The 26368-nt window shown below is 32.6% G+C and overlaps 1 protein-coding gene across 2 annotated transcripts in view; it reads right to left on the reverse strand.

The window, feature by feature from the left end:
• Positions 1-26368, reverse strand: part of LOC144852720 (cysteine-rich motor neuron 1 protein-like) — a 42929-nt gene that overhangs the window by 3999 nt on the left and 12562 nt on the right. The window contains exons 2-12 of one of the 2 annotated variants that reach the window (XM_078710676.1): positions 25256-25309; positions 10101-10346; positions 8804-8912; positions 8417-8538; positions 6549-6878; positions 3642-3941; positions 3066-3275; positions 2001-2213; positions 1337-1546; positions 699-884; positions 15-62 (exon numbers count right to left, since the gene is read on the reverse strand). In XM_078710676.1, coding sequence (XP_078566802.1) covers positions 15-62; positions 699-884; positions 1337-1546; positions 2001-2213; positions 3066-3275; positions 3642-3941; positions 6549-6878; positions 8417-8538; positions 8804-8912; positions 10101-10346; positions 25256-25309 — 2028 coding nt within the window. Of the gene's footprint in view, positions 1-14; positions 63-698; positions 885-1336; positions 1547-2000; positions 2214-3065; positions 3276-3641; positions 3942-6548; positions 6879-8416; positions 8539-8803; positions 8925-10100; positions 10347-25255; positions 25310-26368 lie in introns of both variants that reach the window. The other variant, XM_078710675.1, reaches the window with a different exon arrangement.

Raw genomic sequence — 26368 nt, forward strand, 5'->3', positions numbered from 1 at the left:
TTTTGTTGAATTACCTGGCGAATCCAGCTTGATTACGGAGGGAGTATCTTGGTGATTATCTCCTGTGGAGAAAAGAACAGGTGTATAAAGAATGAGAAACTATTTCAGGTGATATGAGATTGTAAGAAGATTGTGAAGCTTTAAACACTGTTGACTGTATACATGTAATATACACATGTTCACTAGACATGAGCTTACAGTTAATTGTGTGTTAATGCAGTCTACATTATAGCTAAATGTTTGTCAAGCTTGTGCATTACACAACTGTGAGAAATGAGACTAGGTAATAAAACATATACTAAATTAGACTGAACCATGAATCTGTGCCAAGTGAATTTTAAAAACTTGTTCCTCACTTTCTAACACAAATATAATGTATTCTCTCTTGAATGTACTACTAAGTTCCCTGGACACAAAAGTAAGGCTACCCCAGGAAAAGCAAACATCCCAGATATATAGGTAACCTATATGGGAAGAGACACCAATATAAATTTCATACACCTCTTTTGGGACTCCCCTCTTCAGGTGACACTTTCCTATTATAACAAACAACAGGAAATAAGTTGACTATCCGTATATATATTGTAAATATTTTATTTCGGCCTATATATAATATGTTTTAACATTAGGGCCACATAATTCAGGAGATATACTTATTGAAGGTTGGGTTTCAATTTCACATCCAATAATAAACTCACTTTGTTGGCATGATGGGCAACAGTGTCCAGGTAGTATGACTGTATCTTTACATTGTAGATGCGGACATTCAGGTAGTCTACACACTGATATACCCTTTTGACAGACACACAGGGTACAGCTATCAGTCGTCCAATGTTGACCCTCAGAATATAAAGCCCCTCCATACTCACAGTTGACAACTGATTCTGTTAAACAATAAAACAAATATTAATATCAATCAAATACCTTCATAGAGAATATCCAATACAGTAAAAAAAATGATACAACTTTGGCAAAATAACATAAAATTCCACAAGATGAAACGTACAGTACAATTGATATTTGATTGTCATCAGTAACAGTAATTTCCACAGGCAAAAACCATGAAATATGTAAATGAAAATGAATACACACATTTTTTTACAGTCAACTCTACAAAAAACATCATTTGGCTTGCCAAAGATGTCTGTTTCCAAATTTTAATTTTTCTAATAATTATTATTATCGAATTTAGGATATTTTAGGAAAAGTTTTTTTTTACAGAGCTTTAGGTGTTGGAGAGCTTCTGGTTTTTAGAGTCTCTTTTCTGGATTGTTGAATCAATGAATGAAAAATGAAAAGCAATGGTTATAGCCATAAAAGGATATTTAAGACTGACCTTCAAGACAGGATGGACAACACTGTCCTTTTCTCAATACAGGTGTTTTACAGTTAGCAGGTGGGCAGGTGTTTGAATAACAGGTTACTTCTCCACTTTCACATTTACAGCTTGTACAATCATCCTTCTTCCACTTGAATCCATCTTCATAAACTACTCCACCAGGCTGCACACATGGCATGTTCTCACCATCTCCAGAGCCATCTACAACTGTTGCAAAATTAGACAAATTGTGAATATGAATTGTTGTTGCATGTGAATTAACTTTGTTTCTCTATAATACATTGGCGTAAAATCAAATCATAGAAAGCCTATACACCACGGCAAAGCTTTTTTTTTATCCATAAATGTGTCCCAGGACATTGCTGGATCAGGTAGATTGCTTCGTCCCACACCCACCTCGCTTATTCCACTTTACAAACCGGCCAAATTCGAATACCCACACTGAAGAAACCTACGAGTACCTGAAAGTACTATTTTATTTTTTAACCCACCCCTAAACTTCTCTAGCTCCATTGCTGAAAACTGATTTAGAAACACATATATTCCATCAGCTATCATTATGTATAATAAGCCTACAGATTTTAAACATTAAATCAAGTTATTTTTAAGTTATTATACTTGCTTGTACTTAAGGAACAATAATCTTGGTTTTAAGGATTACCTGGGCAGTGTGGACAGCAATCATTATCATTAATGCTTGGATGAACACAAGGCAGAGGCGGGCAGTTTGCAGGAGAGCATAACACATGACCATCGTGACAAACACAATTTGTACACATATTTATATTCCACGTTTCCCCTTCCACATAATAATGGCCGTCTGATGAATGACATACTTTTAGGTTGATGTGCGCTATGGTGTTAGTTTCCGAATCTAAAACAGAACAAAATTACCATTAAACAATTAAAGCTTACTTCCGTTTCCATTGAGGAATTACAAGTTAATTTCTAAAATAAATTAAATGTTCAATATTATTTTAAAGTGGGTTGATTGTTGACTGAAGCATATTATCTAGAAGTCTAATGGATCGGAACTATCTAATGATGACCTTCCTTGTGATGTTAAGAATATGGCTTAGAATTACCGAATGCACATTTTGTGCAAAAACTTACCTTTCTACTAATACTGTAGCCGAATGGTTAAAGAGAAATTAAAGGTTACTCAAACTTGAACAGTATGAGTATCTATCTTGTGGTTTCAAGTTTTTGGCTAATTATATTACCATTATATAGGTATTGTAGGTGTGTTCACTTATCATGTACAGTATGCCCAACCATTTTCACCCCTTCCTCATTTTATTTTGATATTATTCTTACATTCCTATGTACATAATACAGTATCTATGTTCTTCACATTTGCATTGCTTTTGTCACCAGAGTATACTAATAAAATATTATTATTCAGCTGGAAGTGTCAATTATCTCCTATTTTCTGAGGAATTTCATCTAATTGGTATCATGTTGTCCACTGGGATCTCCTTATGTTTTGATAAAATTTCAACATAACAGGTTGATATAAAAAAAACTAGTGAGACCTGGCCAAATAATAAGATGGCACAGATATGAAAAACAAAATTACAAGATTTGATAACTTTGTTGTTTGTTTTTGTAAAATTCAATAATGCAATCAACCAGACCATGTAACTAAAAGCAGCAAAACTTTTAAATAAAGTTCATTCTTAGGTAGGTACAGTAGTAGGTAAATTATATAGAGGGCAGCTCATACCTGGGCAGGTAGGACAGCATTCACCAGCTCTAATGATGGGTTTTCCACAAGCGGGAGGAGAACATGTTATAAGTGAACACATCTCCTGCCCACTGTGACAGTAGCATTCTCGGCATCCATCATGCCAACTCTCACTGTCCTCATAATGTTTTCCACTGGATGATTGACAGGAACCAAGACTCACGAGAACTGTCTCTTTCTTTGAAGATTCTGACATAACAAATAATGAAAACAAAAAGCATGCAAGTTTAAACATTATGCATTGTAGTGAAATTACAAAGGACTTTGCAAAGGTCCTGAACAGACCTAAATCTGATTTTTGTAGTCTGTACTAAAGTAAGCTAAATTATTTTCGTCAAGTGAAACTATCTTATTAGAAGTGAGTTATGTAGCACACTACTGTTTTGTACATTGCATCTATAGTGATCCATCACTGGGTATTTACAGAATATCCATATGGTGGGCTGGACATGATGACTGTGGAAATACAGTACAGAGATTAGGATGAATATTTGTATTATTTATATGGAAAATACATTCTACATTGTCTGCACCCTTTGCATCCTTCTGAATTACCTGAACATCTGCATATATTGCATCCACGGTCATTCTTCTTGAATCCATTGGTACACTGCAGATCACAATCCATCATTTCTTTGCATCGTTTACATTTACATCTCGGACATCCCCACCGGTCTTCCTGGAAGCCATAGATACAGTACTTGGAGCAGCTGTGGTCTGTTGGACATTTGCTAGCATCTGTTGCACAATGACATTGAGGGCAGCCGTTATCATCCTTACTGAATCCAAAAGGACAAAATAGACTACAGTTGAATTTAGGGCATTGTACTGGCGGTTTGGTTATCACATCAGGTTCTGAAATAGGAACATAATATTTATTATTTGATAGTCCCAGATAACATTTTTGTAACACTTTCTGCCATTTTGTAGATATCCTGTCACTGGGAGCATCAAACATTGTAAGTAAATGGTGTCAAATGGTCAACCTGGTGCGCAAACTTTACCTGTAAATGGAAGGAGGGACTCTGTGTATTCTGGCGTTTATAGTGTAAAAAAGTGTACTAGAGTGAACATGCTTTGGATGAAATGGATCAGGAAACACATGTTCTAGGCTGTAGATTGGATGAAATTAACACTACATGTAAAACATCCATTATGTTATTAAAAAGTTCATCTTCCCCTGTAAAACTTGCGTATACAATACTTGAATTTACACAATTAGGCATTCAATCAATCAAAATAAATATTATTTCTGTTGTGTTCAGAAGAAAAATTAATTATATGTGTAAACTACAAAATTTACTCAGCAAGGTATATTTCATGCTCGAGTACCCCAGTCAAAATTGTACTGTGATATTATTCCCGTTATCCCATGTGCAGCGGTGAGGCTAAACATCCGTTGTCGATGAATTACAGTACAGTAGGCATAGCCTGTTTTATCCCATTATAAAACAAGAAAAAAAAACTCACTAAAATAGCAAGTTATAAATGATCGCTCCCTGCGATGTCACAGAATAACACGATGCGTATATACTGTGAATACTTCACTTTTACAAGACGTTAAGTTAACTACCTAATCAACTTGCTAGATCTCACTCAGGTGTGCAAGGTCAAAGGGTAAGTGATGTATAAGCATAGCAAAGGTGTTAATGAGGCAGGGGTGATGTATACCAAACTGCAAGTCATGTTTAGTAGTTTTGTTTATTACATCTAGGTGCAATTGATGAATGTTTTGAACATGTTTATCTAGAAATGTTTGACTGGGGTTAAGCATCGACCATTCACCTTCCTCTTCAACTAGAGGCTTAAAAGAAACATAATCTTACTCTCTAGTTTCTCCATGTTTCTTTTCCCATTTAATAGCCTTTTATTATTATTAAATCTAATTGCTGATATTGTACAGTCTAGTTTTGTTCAATTCCAAAACAAGTTTGCCAGAAAACTTTAAACTTGGCTCCCATATTTACTTAATTGGATAACCCTTTACAATTATTTCAAGTGTTATTCATTTTTTTCTATTCTTTATAATCTATTGTTAAAATAAATTTTTCTTAAAAGGAGACATTGTGTGCCAGCTCAGGTCTTTACTGTCCTCAATAAATTACAGTTTACATTGGTGAAATATTGTTATCTTTACAACACACACTTTAAATTGTTTTCATCACCTTTCTGTCTTTCCATCAGTAAAGAAACACATGATTAGACATTACACTTTTAATGAGTTATTCATTATTAAAACAATTAAATGACAAACCAAGCTTAGCAGGTAAGTACTTATTGTTAAAAGATTATCAACCACTCTTGACGTTGATTGATTCCTATCTATCAACCAACATGTCTGCAAAGACTTTAAAGGTAAATATCTTCAGATAAGGGTAATAGAGTAGTTTATTGTTATATAGCAGTTGACAATAAATTCTTAAGTAAACTGTAGGAGTGCCAATCAAACTAAAAGATGATGGTTAGTAATTATAACAGTAAACTCTTTCTATATTCTATATTCAAAATGGCCCTACCCAGTACCAGGTTGACATAGTATTGAAAAAAACATATTGACTGTAGCTATCAGGAGAGGTCCAGGGAGCCACAAAACGCTCCCCTTTTGAAAGATAAAATGAAATGTTGATACTGTATCTATTTTTTTTATATATGTTGGCACCACTTCCTCGTTTGAAAAATCCTGGATCCGCCCATGCTTCCAGTAAGATTGACGTTTATTTTTTTTATTTAGGAAACATAGATTTACAAATCCATACATAAATCTAACATTTTCCAGATAAGGGTATCAGTAGTTTATTGTTATATAGCAATGGATATAAATTCTTAAAGTTAGTCAAATGTGTACCATGTAAACTGTACAAGTGCCAATCAAATAAGTGATAGAAAGTCTCTTAAATCCAACTGTTATGATCGACATTCATGATACAGTTGATCTGCCCAGGTGCCAGTTCATTAGTTGGATCATGGAGGTTTTGTTTCCAGGATTTGTGTTCATACACAGTGAGAGTAGATATACAGATTACAATTTGAAGCCACCTTACGCTTAAACAATGACGTACAAAATGAACTTAAAAATATCGTATTTGCCTCAGTATAATCACAACCCTCTCCTTCCCCACTAATTTAGACTAGACGTAGACACCATGCTTGAAAAATGTATGCTTTTAAAGTATATTTTGAATAAAATAAATTTATTATCCTATTTATTATTACTACCGTCGGCAGCCAATTACATTTTTAAGGATTTTAATGAGTTTTATGGACTTGTGTATGGTTGATGTGCAATTGAAATTGTAGCAGAATTCCAAATAGAGATTTCATGATTTTTTATACTATTTTCATATGTTTTGTCAGAGAATTTTTCTTGGAATGAAAAATGATTTGATACTAGCATAATTGATTATTATTTATAATCTATAATCAATAAAGTAATAGTTCTGATAAGTAAATAACCATAATTACCATCACAAACTGGACAACAGATTCCAGGTACCTTGGTGGCGTTCTTGCATGTTACTGCGCAAGATGCTCCATTACATCGTGACTTGCCATCCACACATCTGCAAGTCGTACAATCATCATGATCCCATTCATCACCGTGCTCGTACATCTTCCCGCCAATTACGCATAATGCTTTCAGAATTGGTGGTGCACTTGAGTCTTGACATCCAGGAATGGGCATGCAACGGGAAACGCCATTCCCGCACTCACATATACGACAAATTTCGGGATGCCACGTTTCACCATGCTCGTATGAAATTTCTTTGTATACACATCCATCCTTCACATGTTCTAATACAGAATAAAAAAAACAATTACTTATTAATTTAATGTGATTTTTTTAATGTATTCTTTATAAGTAAAATTCAGACATTATTAGGCGATTTATCATTTGGTTTGTTTCGGCCTAAAAATATTCATAAATTATTATCTGTTGATTTTTCTGTTTATTCTATTCTTTAAAATTTTATTCTGTTTCATTTTTTTTAATGGTTAGGCAGAATGTTTATATTTTTAGTCAAATTCTGAATACCTAACTACAATATGACCTTTCATTATACATAGGCTATAATGGTGTACAATCTTGACATGTACCACTGTACTTAAATGCTTTATAAAAAAGCATACCACTTTGCTTATTTCGTTTTCTTAAGCTAGCTTTAAATGTAACAAAATCTAGAAGAAAATGTAATACACACTAAATCAACAGGCTCATCTTTCACAAAGCGAGCACCATTTACTGGCCTTTTTGTTGAGATTGCGTGCAGCCGATTTAAGATCATATACATTAAATTGTAAACATATCCAAAAGATATTGTTTGTATCATGAAAGGAGAACAATTTTAAAATTCCCCAAAGACCAGTAAATGTAGAAAACGTTAACTCAATCAAAATTTGTTCTTTTATTCATAGTGCTACAAAGGTGTACAAACTATACACATGTTTGAGTTTACCAAAGATTGCAAAACATGGTTTTAGTAGCAAACTTTTTGAATACTGGACACCCTTGGGCTGGCCTTAATGGGACTACCAATATTTATGTAATATTTAACATATATAAACAAAATTAAAAACATGTTGTACCTTTCAGTAAGTGTATGATTTCTGCAGTATTATTTTTGTTAAGAAGGCAACATGGAATAGTTATGATTTGCAAGCCTATAAACAAATTTACTAAGCTGAACTAACACTTGCGTAGACATTAAGCTACACTAAAAAAAAAAATTTTCTGTAGGCCACCAGGAGGCGCAAAGGTAGACTTTTACTAGCCGTTTCGTACTGTAGGAATAGCTAGTAAAAGCCTACATTTGCGCATGGCAGCCTACTAACCAATCATCATTTCTTGATAATAGCAGGTTAACGAGACAGGTAGGCCAATAAATTTAGTTTTGATGTGTCAATCAGGTCTCTAAATACTTGCTGATAAACCTCAAACTTAAATCAAGATCAATTATGTCAATCAATCATTAAACCAATCATGTTTGTACTGTAACTCACTGCTTCCAGGAAGCAATTTAGGCACCTTTGCCAACATGCCCCATGAAAGAAAGGTAAATACATGCATGCTATTGCAAAAGTACTCGGCATCATTATCTGTTACCGTACTCATCTGTGTAGACATTTCATATACTAGTTGCTTCCATGACGGTTTGTCAATTTCTGTAGGTGATCCTTTCCACCTAGTTGGTTTGATATATCAGCTTTCTAAGTTTATTCAGGTATTTCCATAACAATATCTCAGAATGTTTAACTCCTGGTATAATTAAGTATTGCAAATAGTAATTGATGTTTTTGTTTATTCTACATAGCCATTCTTTAGAAATACTTACGACTGATACACTTGTAAACTGGACAGCAATTTTCAGGATCACTTAGCCCCTCAGCTATTAACCTCAACTCATAGTCAGGATCACAAGTTGGAGTAACACACAACTCCAACGCACATTCACAACTACAGAAAATAATACATTTTTAGATGGCTGTTATGATAATACAGTGCATCCTGGTTTTATGTGCATACAAATTTAAAAAAAGAATACAAAAAATACTAAGCTAGGACCCAAACTAGAATATATATGGGAGGCCAGAGAATTTAAAAGGAGCCAAAAAGTGCAATTCTGTGGCATTCAGGACATTCCTAACTTTGGAGCTATAGTAGTTCTAGACCTCGCTTGGAAGAATTAAGAAAGAATTCTTTATCTACATATAGTGCTTACCTGTTGGGTAGGCGGCAACAGCCATCATCTGATGTGCCACCAGAGACATATCGGGAATTCACAGGACACAGGCTTGGTAAACTTGGTGGGCATTCAACATTACTGCAATCTGAAGAGGGGGCTAAATATGGTAAAAAAGAGTGCAAAGAAATGGTATGAAGGGTGAAATGAAATGACCACTGTGAACATGCAAATTAGTAGGCCTATATTATATAAATATACAATGGAATGATGTTTTATTGAAATGATTTTAACACATCTAGTATTGGGTGCTTATGGTAGATCTAAGAAAAAAGCAAATAGGTTTAATGGAAGGTACTACAAAATAAAATTGTGTAGAAGAAATTGTCTTGTTTTTTGTCTCTTTTTAGCATAAACTTTAGCTTCACACTACACATACTGTACATATTACTCTACTCTATATAAATGTTGAGAATATTTAAATTTTGATGTACAATTTACTTCAGTGAGGGCCAACATTACACATTGACATTTTGATTCTGCAAACAAATAAATGAATAGTCAATGAATGTTGTTAATCATCTAGGCAATAATAAATAATATTCAAAACAAGTCCAAATGACAGATCTTGTGCATAGATATTGATAGTATTGTACAGTTCAACAGTCTCCAGAAAAATTACGTTTTATGCCACAGCTCCCTCTTTTGTTGATATCAAATTTATGATACACACTACAAAGTGCATTCAGTAAATTGTCCAAAAAAATTCATAACAAAACTACAATCAATGTTAGTAAGATGAACGTGACATGAAGTGAAAGAAAAGTGGGGTAAACAAGTTATCAAAAACAACAGACAACCAGCAACAAGTTATAGAATAATAAAAATGCAGATTGCAAATGATATAATATTAACATAACACAACAAGTTTGGTGAAACTACGTGACAAGCATGATTGTGATTTAATTTCTAAATTCATTTACGTGACAAACATTTTATTTGCATACTTCTTATAATAATAGGCTGGCCTCTACAAGGTTGTTTGTTATTCTCCTTCAATCTACATCATTTCAGTAATGTTGATTGAGATGATTTCAGATTTACTGTACATTATTTGTATACAAATGAACTTGGCCAGTTCATAAACTGGGAAAGTAAAATTTCCAACATAAACTATGTCACAAGCGCTTTATAATGTATAACTATAACAACATGTTGACTTCTGTAAAATTGTTTATGGTTGGAACCTGTGTGCATTTCACTAATGGTTGTAGTACCAAGGAGATATAAAACAAATAATATTTGTATACCTCCATAAAAGTATACAAATACTCACTTATGGCTTGACACTGAAAATTATCGCAACAAGTACCGGGTCGTCCGTCCCCTGCTGAAATTAGTACCTTCTCGTATCCTCCTGCACATAGGATGTCATCACACATGCTTGGATCACAGTGACAGGTAGGGGTTGGCGCACAGCATTCAGTCGGGCTATACGGTGGTATTACAGTGACACTGTCATTTGGACATTGTATATCCACAACCACACACTTTATGTTAGTACAATCTGTAGGTACATCTCCTGTAAACAAATAATACATAAATTAATGAATAATTTACCTAAACGAATGAGAATGAGAAAAACGACTCAAACTTTGAAATTTCAGTTTGTTGCAAACATTAAATCAAAGCATGTACATGATATATACTGTAGTATTTAATACACATATGATTGTATTATAAAGAGGGACGCATTGGACACCTTCTATCTCAGTACATTTATATACATCGTTGCAGTTATCCTTTAAAAAAACACCATTACAAATAAGACAAATTAATTGTTATGTTTGAACCAATATAAAATTATATTTCCTATTATATACTGTAAATATTAATCTATTTTTATCCAACAAATTATCATATCATAAATATGATAATTTGTATTAAATTATGAAGTTCAACTTTAGCAAGAATATTAGATAAACCAACAAACATGAGTTCAAGTGAAGGTTGAATAAACATATTCTAAATGTAAATAATGATGAAGTTTATAACTTCAATACATTATTTAAATATCACACAGTACATTTTGCTTAGGTTCAGGTATTTTGATTTTTGGTAAATTTTTAACATTTAAATGTTCTTTGTTTTTTCATATGTTGTTTTTTGTTTGTTCTTATGATTTGCGGTTTTAAAATATTAAAATATATTCCTAGAGTATATATGCTACTAAACATTGTATAAAGACAAAATTGAACTGTGTATTTTGTACAGTATGTTTTTGTTAGAGAAGTTTCGCGAATATTGACTGCAAAACCAAACCAACCACCACCATAAATATCGCATATTTTTCCTCAACAAATTTTATTTTTCAGTGAACACCTCACTTTAGTTGTGTTTACACCATTTTTAAGCACCCGGAACATGCTGCTGGCGGCAGAAAACTAGAACATCCTCAATCTAGTTAGCCGAACTAGATTAAACTGAATGGTACCGAATAAAACAATTTAATTTTTTGCGTGAACATAGTACGATTTGCATAGAATTATTATAAGATCCTTATTTTATATCTGAAGGGCCACCACACAGTCCTGAAGTACCAGGTCAACTCCACTAAATCTAGACGGACAGCCATTAAAATCTTGTTAAGGAATGATTAATTACCCAGTTTTCCCGGTTCCATAAATGCACCCTTTGTTGGATCCAGAAGGTGTCCCCTGAATATCTGGTATTTACTTCATATGATTCATATTGCAACTTTAAAGTTGACCTTGGAATGCGAATAATGCTACCATGCCTCTCATCAGTGTATCTAACCCAAAAAAATGTCCCTTGTGACTAGCTTTAGGATCAAGTTAGTTTATAATTGACAATTGCTCTTTTAACAACTCATTCTGACACTTGCTATTCAGGAGCTTGTCAGAAATCAACAAATTACTAATAAGGTTACCAAACCTGTTTAGAGGCACTTCAAGTTTATATATAACTCTATTCCAATCATATTATAGTTGCATCAGCGTCGTATAGATCCGCGATTTAACTCGGTAATTTTTTTTACAAACACAGAACAAGCAAGGTAAACCACGCTGTAATAACTCATATAAACTGCAATTTAACTTGGATAGAAAAAAATAACATGTACAGTTTTATCCTTATGTATGTTTTTTTGAATTTACTGAATGTATTTTATTTGTATCTTTGGGAACAGTTTCCAACCTATTGAATATGTAACATAGTATTCCAACATATTTATATTTGAAGATAAAATCAAAATTGAAATATGTTTTTTACTCCTTAAAAATCACTTGTCACTCAAAATTCAATCTACAGTTTATTTCTACCAGACTTGTTTGGAATGATATTTACAGTGTCTAATCCTAGTTATCAATACAATATGATAAGCAATAGTTTAGTTGATGATAAATCATATGGAACTTATGATAGGGCAGCTATGGTGTGACCTGAATGTCCTGAGGCTACTGTAGCTTTCTAGCCAAAACAGTACATTCCAATCTGTTATATAAAGGTCAGATTCAAGCCAGCATTCCAATGTGAACAGGGCACTATTCAACCATTACAACTGTACCTGATGTAAATGCATGTTTTTTTTGTGGGCTTTTCTATAATTATAAAAAACTGTTTTTCATAAGAACATTTTTTTTTTATCAAGATGATAAAATTGCACAAACAATATAAAAATATACAAAGAATCTTAGGCCAATAATACATTTTAGAAAGTTATTTGATTATATGGATAATACATTACCTTATAAAAAAGTGTTGAAAGATCTATGAGGCATACATGCATTTTTATGTATGTTATAATCTAATTAGTACACATAATGTTACCTAATCGGGCACATCATCAAATAAAATTGATGTCTGCTGGCTTATGATGAGGGATAAATGGCTACTGGCAGTGTATGATGAGGGATGATGATGGTTGCTACTGGCAACTGATGGAGAATGATGATGGATAGATGGCTAATTGCACTTGGTGAGAGATAATAGAGGATGGATATTTACTGGCAATGGGTGACAGATGATAAACGATAAATGTGCCCATTATTTTTACTTTAATTATGCCTCTTTTCACACACACATTGTTTTACAGAATGTAATATGTAGTTATAAACAAATGTTACTGTTCCATGTGTCAAAATGTGCATGCGAAAAAGGTGCAAAATTGGTGTATTTAAAGAACAGATAGTGCAAATTGTACAAATCAGGCCCTGCTGGTAAATATTTTGGACCTTTTAATAGCTGGTTTCCAGAATTACCACTTGAATTGAAGGTGTGTATAGAAAACTTCAGCTTCTGTGATGTCCCCAGATAAGTCATTCCAATGAGTTTTTAATGGCTATCCCTCTGGACATGGCTTCAGAGGGCTGGAGTTGATCTACACATTTGTAGGGTATACAATTGTCCCTCTTGGGACTGTGAAGGGATTTTATGATGAGAATTCTATGCAAATCATACTACTTTTACTTTAAAATGTTAATTGTTATTCGGTGCTGTTCAGATTTTGTGAACTTCTCTGGTGCCAGCAGCATGTACCAGGTGCTTGCATAAACACAGCCTTGATATGACTGTCTCTGACAGTGGAAGGGGCTCATGAAGCAGCCTATAAATACCTGCATGTTGTAGCCAAAACAAAGATCAACTACAGCAGTATTTTTGCTATTTGCTCCCAGCTGTTACAACTTTCACCCAGACTAGTTATTTATTACTATTCCTTAATAGGTATCCCATCTATAAACTGTACAAGGTCACATATTACTGTAAATACCCATGTTCAACATGCAATACTACACACACACAATTTCTCCACAATTTATCAATTCAGTAATTTAAGGAAAAATGATGCAAATAATAATTTATAGCTAGTGAAGCTTGTATAGAAAAAAAAAGAAACTGAATGCTCATAAATAAAATTTATATAAATGTAGGGCAAACAATTGTTAGTTTAATTTGATAAACATATTTCCTTTGTACACAGTATTGGTGAACACTTGAAAAACTACTATAATATTATTATTAGCAACAATACAATATGACTTTATAACTTTAATTTTCAAATCATCAAATACCAAATATATATTGACAAATACATTTTGTTGATATTTCTGTGATTATAATACAAATATTTATGTATGACTCTGATTCAAGAGTTGATTGTTAAGAAGGTCAGATCAGTTGTCAGTTGTGGCGCGAAGCTAGCATCCATTGGCTGGGGAGATGGTCAAGTGGAGCCTTATTCGCTTTTAACGATGAAAATTCTTGATTGGGCACACTCAGTAGAGTATTGTTTTATTGTAAATAGAAAATAAAATAGAAAATATATGTTTTCCCTGATAAACTTGCCTAATCCTTTCCCCAACTTTCGAATAAAAATATCTACCAATTAGAATACCCTAAATTGGTTCTGAAAGCAAGGAGATACACAACCCATTTCTGCTACTAGTGCTAGGTAAGTTTTTCACCTCAAATAATATCTGTGTGGAGAAGAAGAGACTGGTCTCCAAATTTGCTTGTTAAATCTTGGTTAACCTGTTAAGTAACACTTATTCAATATCCACCTTTCCTTTTAAAAACATTTGATGTATCATCCTGTTGACTGCAGATTTTTTTCCTACCAAGTAATTATCCCATTGGGCCTGTTTCTGCTGCAACTGCTCAAAATACGGTATAAAATTACGGTATAAAATACGGTATATTTTATACCGTATTTTTTAGTACCTCGTTTCTGCTAACAATACTTCTTGGGTGGTCGTGTTAAATTTCATCCTTTTTACCCAAATTGCCATTCATTTATTTGGTCGATAATTAAAAGTCGCAATAAAGGAAGTTTTACGCCTCACTTTCAACAGGCTAGCCCTAGTGATAGGGATGTTGTGAGTTTACTTGCTTTGGAGACAAGTCTATTCCGTACTCCTGCTTTATTTTTTTAGAAATGTCTTTATAAATGTGGTTGTCCCTTTTATTACCTTTTAGTTGGCCGGACATTTAGCTTCCCCTCCCCCTCCTTCCCCACACCCTCCTTCCCCACAAAGATTTATATAGTAAATACTGCGTCGTCTTCGCTCTACATTTTCGCTGAATATATCTATACACGTGTGTAAAACAGCTGACAGCGACAGAAAATAAAAACACGATAATAATAAAAATACGGTATTTTTTATTGGCAGCAGAAAAGGGTACAAAAAATACGGTATAAATTTGTAAATACTGTATTTTATCCACAAATTTTGTGGGGAAAATACGGTATACAAAATACGGTATTTTTTTTATGAGCGCAGTTTCTGCTGCCAAAAAAATACGGTATAAATACGGTATTAAAAAAATACCATATAAAATACGGTATTTTCTTGGCAGCAGAAACAGGGCCATTGAGAGTAGGCAACTGGATAATCAGTCTGTATATGGCTCTTTATAATTTACAACCAAGTTGCTTGAACCTGAGATGACATGTGATAAATAACAGAAACGGAGGCAGTTTGCAGCAGGTGAACATCTATTGATATACAACATTAAAACATTCCTGAATGTGCTAACAAAAAGTACAGGGTCCAGGGAGATATTTATCAGGAGCAATGAGCCTGTTTTTATTTAGCAGTTGAATAATATGGTTTTCAAAACAATTTATAGTTTTCGACTTTTCAAAGTTGCCATCAGACAGAAATGGGGTCACAAAAATAACTACAAAAAATAAGACTTAATCTTAAAAATGGTTTCAAACACCCCAATTGATTCTTGGGTCTGAGGAGTAAAGGGCAAGAAAACTATAGAACCAATAAAGATGAAATACAGTAGTGCAATTTATCTAATGTTTCACAGAATAACTTCCCTTCCACAACATCCTGAAAGATGATATAGATTGTGGGTGGATGATAATTTTAGCTTAATTGCTTGTAAGCAACAAAATAGTTTCACTTTTCTAACATGTGGGTGTTTATTGGTATGTTGTATGAAATCCCAGTTGCATCACCATTTACGACTTGGAATTTTCAACATCAGGGTGTCTTTAATATACCAAATAAGGAGAAATTTATGATAAAAGAAAAGCCTGGGTTTAATGAAGGACCTGTTTCTACTGCAAATGTAAAAAGAATGGCATCTGAATGTTTATCAACAAGGCCAACAGCCATAAGTCGCATGCTCTCAGAAAAAAATGAACTTTCAAAAAGTAATGTACTTTAAAACTTTTCTGTACATCAAAACAATTCAAAAAGTACAGAAAAGCGATAAAACGCATAGTGATACCGGACCGACAGACAGACCGACAGACCGACCAACATAGTGAACTATAGAGTCGCATCCATGCAACTAAAAACTTCTATGTTCAACATAAAATTGGTTGTTCATTTGGTGGTTATCGTGTTTGGTTGTATATATATCATCCACAGAGCTTAGTAAAATTTTCGCAACATTACATAGACTTTTTGATGAGGTAAAATTAGAAATTCACATGAAGTTTTAAACTTTACTAGTACCATACAATGCAGATTATTACTAATAGAAATAGGCCCTATGTTGGATTAATTCAATACAGTAGATATGATTTTTGCCAAAGATATATTAAAAAGCAAATAGCTGTCATCCCACTTTCTTTACTGATATCCTACAGTTAAACCTTTTATTTAAAATAAATTTCCGCCATCTTAAATTACTATTTAACATCATTGTATGACAGTGTATACAGTTTACTTTTCAAAACACAGACACTCTGCAAATAAAGTAACTTTCAAATGGAGACAACTTGTGGTTTTTGTTTGGTCTATAGAGATATGCAGAATGAGTAAACAACTTAATAAGCCCTAAATGCATTATGCAACCTATTAATGAAATCAAAACACACATAATTTGTAAGCACTTGGTGTTATGTATGGAAGGCAATCGCCGCCAAAAATACAAAAGTAAAACAAACAACGTACTTTCACAAACGAACAACGTACTTTTACAAACGAACGATCTAAACTAAAACAAAGAACGTACTTTCACAAACGAACAGCCTACTTTCACAAACGAACAACCTACTTTTACAAACGAACAATCTACTTTCACAAACGAACGAACTAATGTAAAACAAACAACGTACTTTAAAAAACGAACAACCTACTTTTACGCGAACAACGTATTTTTTACAAACGGACAACGTACTGATAAACGAACAACCTGCTTTACCAAACGATGTAGATTGCCGAATGAACTAAGGACTCGTCCATTTTTTAAGTCGGGTATAAAAACACCACATGACCTGAGGAAAATAAAATGTTGTTAATAGTGAGCTCTCTATTTTGTGTCTAAGAATAATAGAGTATACACTACATAACTACATACAGTGTAGCAAAGGTAAAATTATGGGACCCGCCTTTTATTTCAATTGTTATCATGATGACGTCATCAAAATTAACTCGAAGATAGAAATTTTGGAAGGAATTTATCTGAGCAACAACATATTAACATGTAGAATTGAAGAATTTGGATGCGTAGAATATAGATGCGCGCTATTTTAAATGAACTATGACGCAAAAGATAAAAATACGACTTTTATAATTCAACTGGCCATAAAATGATGTCACATCAACATCCGATACGCAACATTTTTACATGAATTCGTATCTAGAATTCAACATCTTCCAGAAACCGTTTTCATGAGGGTCACTTTTCCTCCATTTGTCAGGATGAGTTTTGCTTACGCGCGCAAGATACAGGCTGCTCGCTTTGAGATCCCTCTAAGGCATATCCTCTTATCGGAACTTATGCAATTACCCGACTTAAAAAATGGACGAGTCCTTAGTTCATTCGGCAATCTACATCGTTTGGTAAAGCAGGTTGTTCGTTTATCAATGTACGTTGTCCGTTTGTAAAACATACGTTGTTCGCGTAAAAGTAGGTTGTTCGTTTTTTAAAGTACGTTGTTTGTTTTACATTAGTTCGTTCGTTTGTGAAAGTAGGTTGTTCGTTGGTGAAAGTACGTTCTTTGTTTTAATTTAGATCGTTCGTTTGTGAAAGTAGGTTGTTCGTTTGTGAAAGTACGTTGTTCGTTTGTAAAAGTACGTTGTTTGTTTTACTTTTGTATTTTTGGCGGCGATTGCCTTCCATAGTTATGAACAAACCATCTGCTAAATTATTCAATCAATCATCAAACATGTTTCAGATACTCTCTTTCTAATGGCTTGCATTTCTCTTGGAGACTGCCAACAGGCCTTGTGCAGTGGCATAACGGCTATGAGCGCCCACTGGCTAAACCCAGGGTCTCCGGAGCTTATGGGGGGACCTGAGCAGGGCCCAGGGGAACAACAGGCATTAAAATATGTCTAAAAGGCTAATGACCAAGGCATCTAGCATTGGAGAGCCACCTAGGGTTCTTAAACCAGGGGCCTCAGGTCTTTACATTAGGCCACTTGCTAAATTGTTTTCCCAAAAATGGTAAAATCAGTCTGTGGTTGTTAACATTACCCAAAATGTTTGAGATGCTATAGTAGTTCTCCACAGCAGTCGATTACATTCAAATAACCACAATTTTGCTGAAGTACAGTGACAAATAGGGTGATTTTAACTGTTATCTTGAGAATGCTATAACCCATTTTGTCCTGTTTGCCCAGGTATTGGGGATAATTAGTTCAAACAGTTACTAATCTTTTATTTTTTCGCAGCTATATCAGGAGATACAGTAGCAAATCCCAACAAAATGAAATCTTTCATTTAGTTTTAAACAACCTTATTTAACCCAGGACACAATCTCAAAACTAGTCAGGCTGTCTGCACTTTAAGCACCATGACCTCTGAAATGGTCAGTGACCTTGGCTTCTCTGGCCCAACACCAGATGGTCAATAGTTTCTCCTCCTTTCAATATCCTGTTCAAGATATACCTGTACATGATGTACACATACAAAAACAACAACACATCTTGGAAATTTCATCTACAATTTAAATTATAGGTAGGAGGGTATACCATTTAAACTTAGCTGTTACCAAATTGAAAATACAGTACTGTACAATCTAGTCTTATCCCATCAGCTGATGTAAACAAATGATAAGAAAACTAACAATAAAAGGAATGCAAAATTATCATAAATATTATACACATTCCTAGCATGTTTTCTTCTCATAAATTAAAAGGTAACATTTGTATGTTATTATTGACAATATTTAGAATTTCTTTCAGTAAAATTGTAAAATTCCTAAAATAACTTTATTGATAGAATTAAAACTAAAAATATATTTGTACAATCTGACTTGGCAATAAATCTGGTTAAATATCAATACTGTTAGTAAATAGATTGTGAATTATAATTTGGCTGTCTTCATTGTCATTGCTAAACAAAATGTTACTACTTTGTTGAATGTGGGAATGTGGTCCATCATACTGTATATAAGCAAATGTAGGTAAAATAATCTAAATATACCAAACGAAATCATATAAAAAGAAGTTACCAAATTAAAGTGTTGATAAAGCACCTGTTGTTTTGAGTGTAAACCTATAAAATTGTCACTGAAATGAAAGTGCTAATTACCTGGTTAAGGTCAAAGTTATACAATGACCACTAACATCTGTCACTAATAATGTGCAAGTGCAAACTAATGTAACAATTTCTTATGTAACTTTTTTCAGCAACAGATGTGCTGCACAAAAAACAAAGAAAAAACATGCGATTTAAAGATATTAGAATGTACTAAATTTGAACAACGCAATAAATGAGACAGAAAAGGTAAGTTTAAAAATCAAAATCGCAAATCCAAGGTTACAACTTAAAGGAACACTGGCTTAAATACTGTGTTGTAAAACATTGATATTAATGATTGAACAAATTGAACCATTTACAGATACTGTGCTAATATAACATGGGTATGAAAAACAAATTTAGTATTTGATTAATTTTTAAAATTTGAATGTTTAATAATGTCTGATTACCTTCAACCAGTCTGTTTTAGCCATTTATGATTTCCACCCACTCTTAAGTACCCTTTTGGAAAAGGATCCATGTAGGCTGACTTTTATCCTAAGTGTAAGATGGCAATCAAACAGTTATTAATTTGTAACAATTTCCTTAACGTCATCCTTTATGGTAAATGACCGTGGCTAAGGTACTGAAGATCTGAAGAAATCATTATAGTATGAAAACCTTTCCTTGGAAAGTAATCCTTTATGAAACTATATAGAAATGTTTAGTTTTATCAATTAAAACAAAATTAATTTTCTCAAGCAGCTTTTTAACTATTTTTGGTTAACTTTTATTTGGGCTAATTAACAACTGTTTTAACACCTTTTCCATACAATATAGCTTCAATTTTTCTGCTTCCAATTTGAATTCTGCGTGTATTTAGAAATACCCAATTATGTTAATTCCATTAATATTAAAAGTATTACTACTAATACACTACTAAAATACTCTCAACATGGATGATTTAATTTAATGGTACTCTACTCTAAATACCCACATACAGTACTTGCATCACAGTATCGTTATCGCAAATGAACCATCAAATTTGCCAAAAATAGACTGTTGACGCAAGTTGACAAATGCTTCATTCCATCATGCAATAGATATGAAAGTATGTTAAATGTTAGAATTTTGTTTCTGTTATAAAGTTCAGAGTACATGATGGCTCACCAATTATGGGTAAAACACATGCTACAGTAGCTATAGTTTTATTGGGAGAATTTTTTAAAACTATTTGAATATTTTCTGCCTGTACAGTGCCTCCATAAATAAACAATATAAAGTTTTGCCAAACATGGAATGAACAGTTTTTTTTTTTAATAGGAATATACATAATTAGGCACAATCTTACCATGAGCAGGAGTTCATAGGCCTGAACATATTTAATGTAATTCCCCTTCTTTGTGAAAAATACAATTCATATTGAGAATCCAAAAACTTTAATTACACCTAAAAAATGTTTCAAAATAAATAAAAAGTGAAAAATTCCAAAAAGCCAAAAAAATTAATCAAGAAATGAAAATTACTGTAAAAAAAAAAACTACTGTACTGCAATACAAACAAATGTTTGAAATGTGTGTTTAATCAGACCAAAAAAGAAGACAAACAAGGACATATTTTAAAGTTAAAACCTGTTAAAAAAATAACATCTGGCGACCTGTTGTTATTCATCAATCGCTTACTTATGTACCAGGAAATTAAACTTGTCTGTGGAGATAAAATTACCAAAAAAAATGTCCATTTTATTATCAAATTCCCTTATGTTCCAGAGATTAATAAATTTCTAATACAATGGCATTCGGAAGTAAAGAGGAGAATTTGAGGCAATTGAGGATTAAATGTATCTGGTAGTTCAACTTTGGATGACATTCAACGTTAAACAATGGTAAAATGTCATTAGTTCACCAAACACTACAGAAAAAACTTAATTTATACCAGTCAGGGGAGGATCCAGAATTGTTTAAACAGGAAAATGCAAATATAGTATAATATATTAAATATTATTAGTTTGTAAAAAATATATATCAAACAGTAGTTTATTGCATTTTAGCTTTCGCAAGGGAGAGCACATGTCTATAGCGCTCCAACCAATCACAGTTTGTATGGGAATGGCCAATCTGGCTAACTTTTTACCACACATTTGATTGAACACAGAACAAGTTAATAACTTGAGAAAAAAAACCATTCTTGTCAGGACGGTAGGTATTGTCTTTCCACTGACAATTTTTTGTCTAGAATTTTCTAATCTAATTTGTTCATATATTGTGTTCAAAATGAGAACAATAAGGAGAACAATTTATTTAGGTTTCAGTCACCAGACAGTCCCTGCCTAGATTGGTATGCCATAGCAACAGGATAACTGTCTCATTAACACCTGACAACTCCAATTGCTTGCAAGGCTATCTCCTGCTGGTACAAGAGTTAAAGCTAGTCACCTAGCACCTGTACAATGGAAATTATGTATAAATTATTATGATAAACTTGGCCTAGTAAGGTCATATACAGTGCAATATTCATACAATGTCTTGTAGAATTACTAAATATTTAGTTGCCCTTCAGGCATGGTTGTTGTTACTCCCACTTTTGCCTTGTCCTCATTTCATTAAAACAATTCTCTATGTTACACCTTAATTTATTGTGTATGAAAAATTTACAAACAAACATTATTGCCTGTTGTAATGGCAGTAATTGAACGATTGATTAAGTATGGAGTGACAATTTTAGAGAACAGGATAAAGAACTCGCATGGTTACATGATATTGTTGTTTCAAATTAAAGTTTAATATCTGAAATTTATTATATACCGTTGCTAGCTTTCAGGAGACTATGTGCCAATCTTATTAAAATCTTTAAGATCCTATAATATAAAGGAATCGAGAAGTTACGTAGTGGGTGTTTTTTTTAGATGGATAACGAAACAACTAAATAAACTTGCATTTTCTATCATCCACTAAATGAATGGAACGGAGCATGTTCAGCTCTTTGAAATACACACAGTAATCATCCCTTATTTTTCTTCCTACAACATTGAGGTACTGTATAATAAGCTGTTAGCTTTACATTTTTACAATCAAGTAAATCAAGTAATAATTTCCTATCAGTCACATTAGTCTGCAACTAAATTCCACATGAAGATAACAGGCTAAGCAAGTTGGTGTCAATTAAAAACAAACATTATGCTATAGCGCTCTCTTGTCAGAAAAAATAAGTTTCCTATTCTAACTAAGTACAAATATTGCATGTTGATACTAGTTTTGGCAGTGGTCTAATTTGATTTTTAGCTATATCCCAAAGCTTGATATACCAAAGCTGAGAAAATAATTTATACCATTTACAGCACTAATTTGTTTATCATATTATTCATTTAAAGTTAATATGAATGTCAAAATTTTCAAATATTTCAATTCGCTATAGACAAGGTTCTTCATGTGTGATTGATTAATAAAATCTCCGAGAGGTCTGAACAAATGCCCTAGGGTAAAAAATCCAAATATGAAATTTACAAATATGGGATCTATTTCTATTGTCTTGGTAATAAGAGTGTAATACTATGTTTGCAATAGAGAATTTAAGTAGTATTATAATAACCAGTCCTCTAATGATTCCATCATTCCTCATGGGTTCATTTTACCCCCTACATGTAATGGACTGACCCAAATATTTTGAGGTAGATTTCAAAGACAGAAATTATTTCATTGACTCACATTATATAATAATGAATGAGTAACTCTTCAAATGGTCCTTCTAAGGGTGTGTTGAAACAGGTTCTGGGGATGCCTGTCATACCAAAAAGCTTATCAAAGGCTCTCTGTCTGGATTTAGCAGGGCTCTGGATTCCTGGGGTTGGACCACCAAATCTGCATACACATATTTCATCAGAACACAGGATTTGATGAGAATTGAGAACAGTCAACTTATCAACTAGATTTGAATTTGTGTGCTTGAAAAGTTTTGAAAACAGAGCCTTAGGTTTGTCCTGTACCCCTTCTCCATTTACACAGGCACAAGGCATACAGTGAAATAACAATCATTTCAAAGCCAATCGCATTTATAGTACAGTAATATCATTTTTTTTAAACTTAATATTTATATTCCAAATATTTCATAACAATTTAAAAAATTGCATTTATTACAGTAATATATTACTTTTTTTTAAAACTTATTTTACTTTGCTATGACTACGTGTTGCCTTAAACTAAACTATTTGAAAAGCCTGAAATAAGATTAAAACACTAATAAAAGGTTAATTTCTTAATTCATTATAAAGGTTTATTGATATATAAAGAATGTTCAACAAGCATTAAAACTACTAATTCCTGTTTACAAATTCCTTGCTTTAGGATTGTTTCCTATCAGCCACTTTGATCAAACATTTCATTATTCCATTGTATTTTAAACCCCAAATGGCAAAATGATTTATATCAATTTTTAGTATAATACTGCAGGTTCCGGTACACAATGAAAACAATATATCTTAAGCACTGGCATTGAATTGTATTATAAAGATGCAACCGATAGTATACAATTGGTGTGAAGATCAAAGAAATCCTCATATTTGGTTTCACAAATAAATCAGGGATAATAATGAATTTTACTGGAGCATTTAACGAGGCATGCAAGCTAATATGCATATTATATAAACCCACAATATCTCAAGGCAGAACTTTAAAGAAAAAATAAACGGATTAGTAGGAGTATGCATGCTTCTTGGGTAATAACGAACCAAACTATTATAAGTCCACTTCTCAATTACCACAAGGCTTATGGAAAATTAAGTTACAGTAAAGTCACAAGTGTAGTTTAAAGTATACTTGAGATTTACTACCTTACAGTAGTTGTTTCATTACAATTAAATGAATTGTTAAAGATTATCTTGAAGATTTTTTTAGAGATATCCAAATTATAAGAGTGCTCAAGTTTGATACGTAAATTCAAAAGTTAAGTTAAGTGTAATTTACTAAGTACACTTGAGATTTACTACCTTACAGTTAGTTGTTTCATTACAATTAAATGAATTGTTGAAAGATTATCTTCAAGATCTTTTTAGAGAGTGCCCAGTCTCCTTTGAAGATTTAGATGTTGTTTTAACTGTTTCAACCTCAAAATGTGTGACTATTTCAGAAAAGTAACAGTACATTATATTAGGTTAATTTTAAAGTTCAGGCCCCATATTTTAAAATTATTGATACCCACTGGCTCAAATTATTTGCAGAACTGTAAAGATAAAATTCAGATTTGGGCTATGATTTGGTTGTAAACTAGGTCGATTCATTTTACATCATTCAATTATACAGTTAATAGACCAACAATACAGGGATTTCTCATAAACAAAAAATAAATATTAAAAGCAAATTTTACTGGTATAAACCAGGAGGCCGGAACAGGGTGTTACATCATTAAGCAAAAATAGTTTGCTTTAGGCTAGATAACTTGATTTTAGCATGCCATGTGATCAATAAAATAATGATTTTTGCATCCATATAAAGATTAAATACTTGTTAAATTCACAAGCAACCCTGTGTAAATACAACATATTGTGTACTTCAGTGGGTGTAAGAGGAAATAGGTGAACAAAAAATGTTTCAAAATTTATATGGAAAGCTACAAGGAATTTATTAAGTAAACATTTCCCAAATTAAAATTCAAGCAAACTGTTAAGGTTAACAAATGTATGTAATATAAGAAGTAATTGTTGTAATAAGCTTTCACTTTAACTTTACCACCTGTACAACATGGTAAATGATGACTGACTATTGCAATGAATTAATAGTGATTGGTTCATAAACTAGTAAAGTCGTCAAACTTTTGCAAACTGAAGGCTATATTAATCTGCAGAATCACATGATTACAAACCTGTTATTTGATTGGCTGAGTTAAAAAACCTTCAGAAGAAAAAGTTTGTCAACTGGTCTACAGTGGAAAACTTTAGCAAGCCAAAGTTTGTTAGTGTATACTAGGCTTAAATATAATAAAAAGACATAAATACAGAGTAAAATAGAAAATATTGCATTTAGTTAAAAAAAAGAATACAAAAAAACATACCTGAAGAATCAAATAGTCCAGGAGGTGGAACACTGCCGGTAGGATTTGGAGAACCTGTAAAATACAAAAATATGTAAACTTAGGCCTAGAGTAAAGTTTGAAATCTTAACTTAAAACATCCCCTGTTGAATCTTTTGATAAAAAAATCCACAAAAATTTAAGTCTGGAATTTCCCACCAATGAGAGAGATAATAACCATTAATGTGGAGTGGTGGATATATTAGTTTTTATCTCCTATTTTTAATTGCTTCCATATAGAAAATAATACAATTAAAAAAAACAAATCAGGAAATGATATCAAATTTGATAAGCAATGAAAAAAACAAGGAGATTAGAAACACCTGACATATTTTTGACATTTAAGTTCTAATAAACTATCTAAAAATAAAGAAAAGAAAACAAACAGTTCATCCATCAGTGTTAACAGTTTATATAAAGCATATTAAATGGAATGTCCTCACACTGGCAGGTTTCTCTTTAAAATAACAAGAAGAAGTTGAATGGCCTTTAATTTAAACAAATTCAAAAGTACAATTTTCATCTCCAGTGTCTGATATTGATAATAGTATTATTTCAGAAATAAGCTTACATTTTTATCCATATTCATGTACACAAAATATAGTTCAACACAGTCAACCACTTGATATTCTTAGTTCTTCCTCTAAATGACAATGTTTTAAGTGTGGTGGGTTATTTTTTGTATACCTTTTTAGGATTTAAGGCAAAATACTTTTACATATTATTTTGTTTGTATGGCAATGGCATGTGAAATATTAGTATTTTTATGTCGCGATGTAAGACACACTTATTTCCTAGTGCTGCATTTGTTTCAAATGTATTTTATTTTTCAACATAAACCTTTTAAAAATTGTTTAGGATTAAAGAACTAGATACAATATTAATGTACAAAGTTTATGATGATATTTTCTACTTCTAGTTTTGTTTTTCACAAAAATTATTCATCTAAATGTCACCCCATGCCCCATGTTGTGATCCTATGTCATATTTGATGTAAAATGTCTGATAAGATTGTAAACCATGATAAACCATGTTTTTACTTGTGGTAGAAATAAATTTGTTGATGTTATGAACATCACGTTGTTATGTTTAAAA

The sequence above is a fragment of the Antedon bifida genome, chromosome 9, assembly GCF_963402885.1.
Source record: "Antedon bifida chromosome 9, ecAntBifi1.1, whole genome shotgun sequence".
Taxonomy (NCBI): Eukaryota; Metazoa; Echinodermata; class Crinoidea; order Comatulida; family Antedonidae; genus Antedon; species Antedon bifida.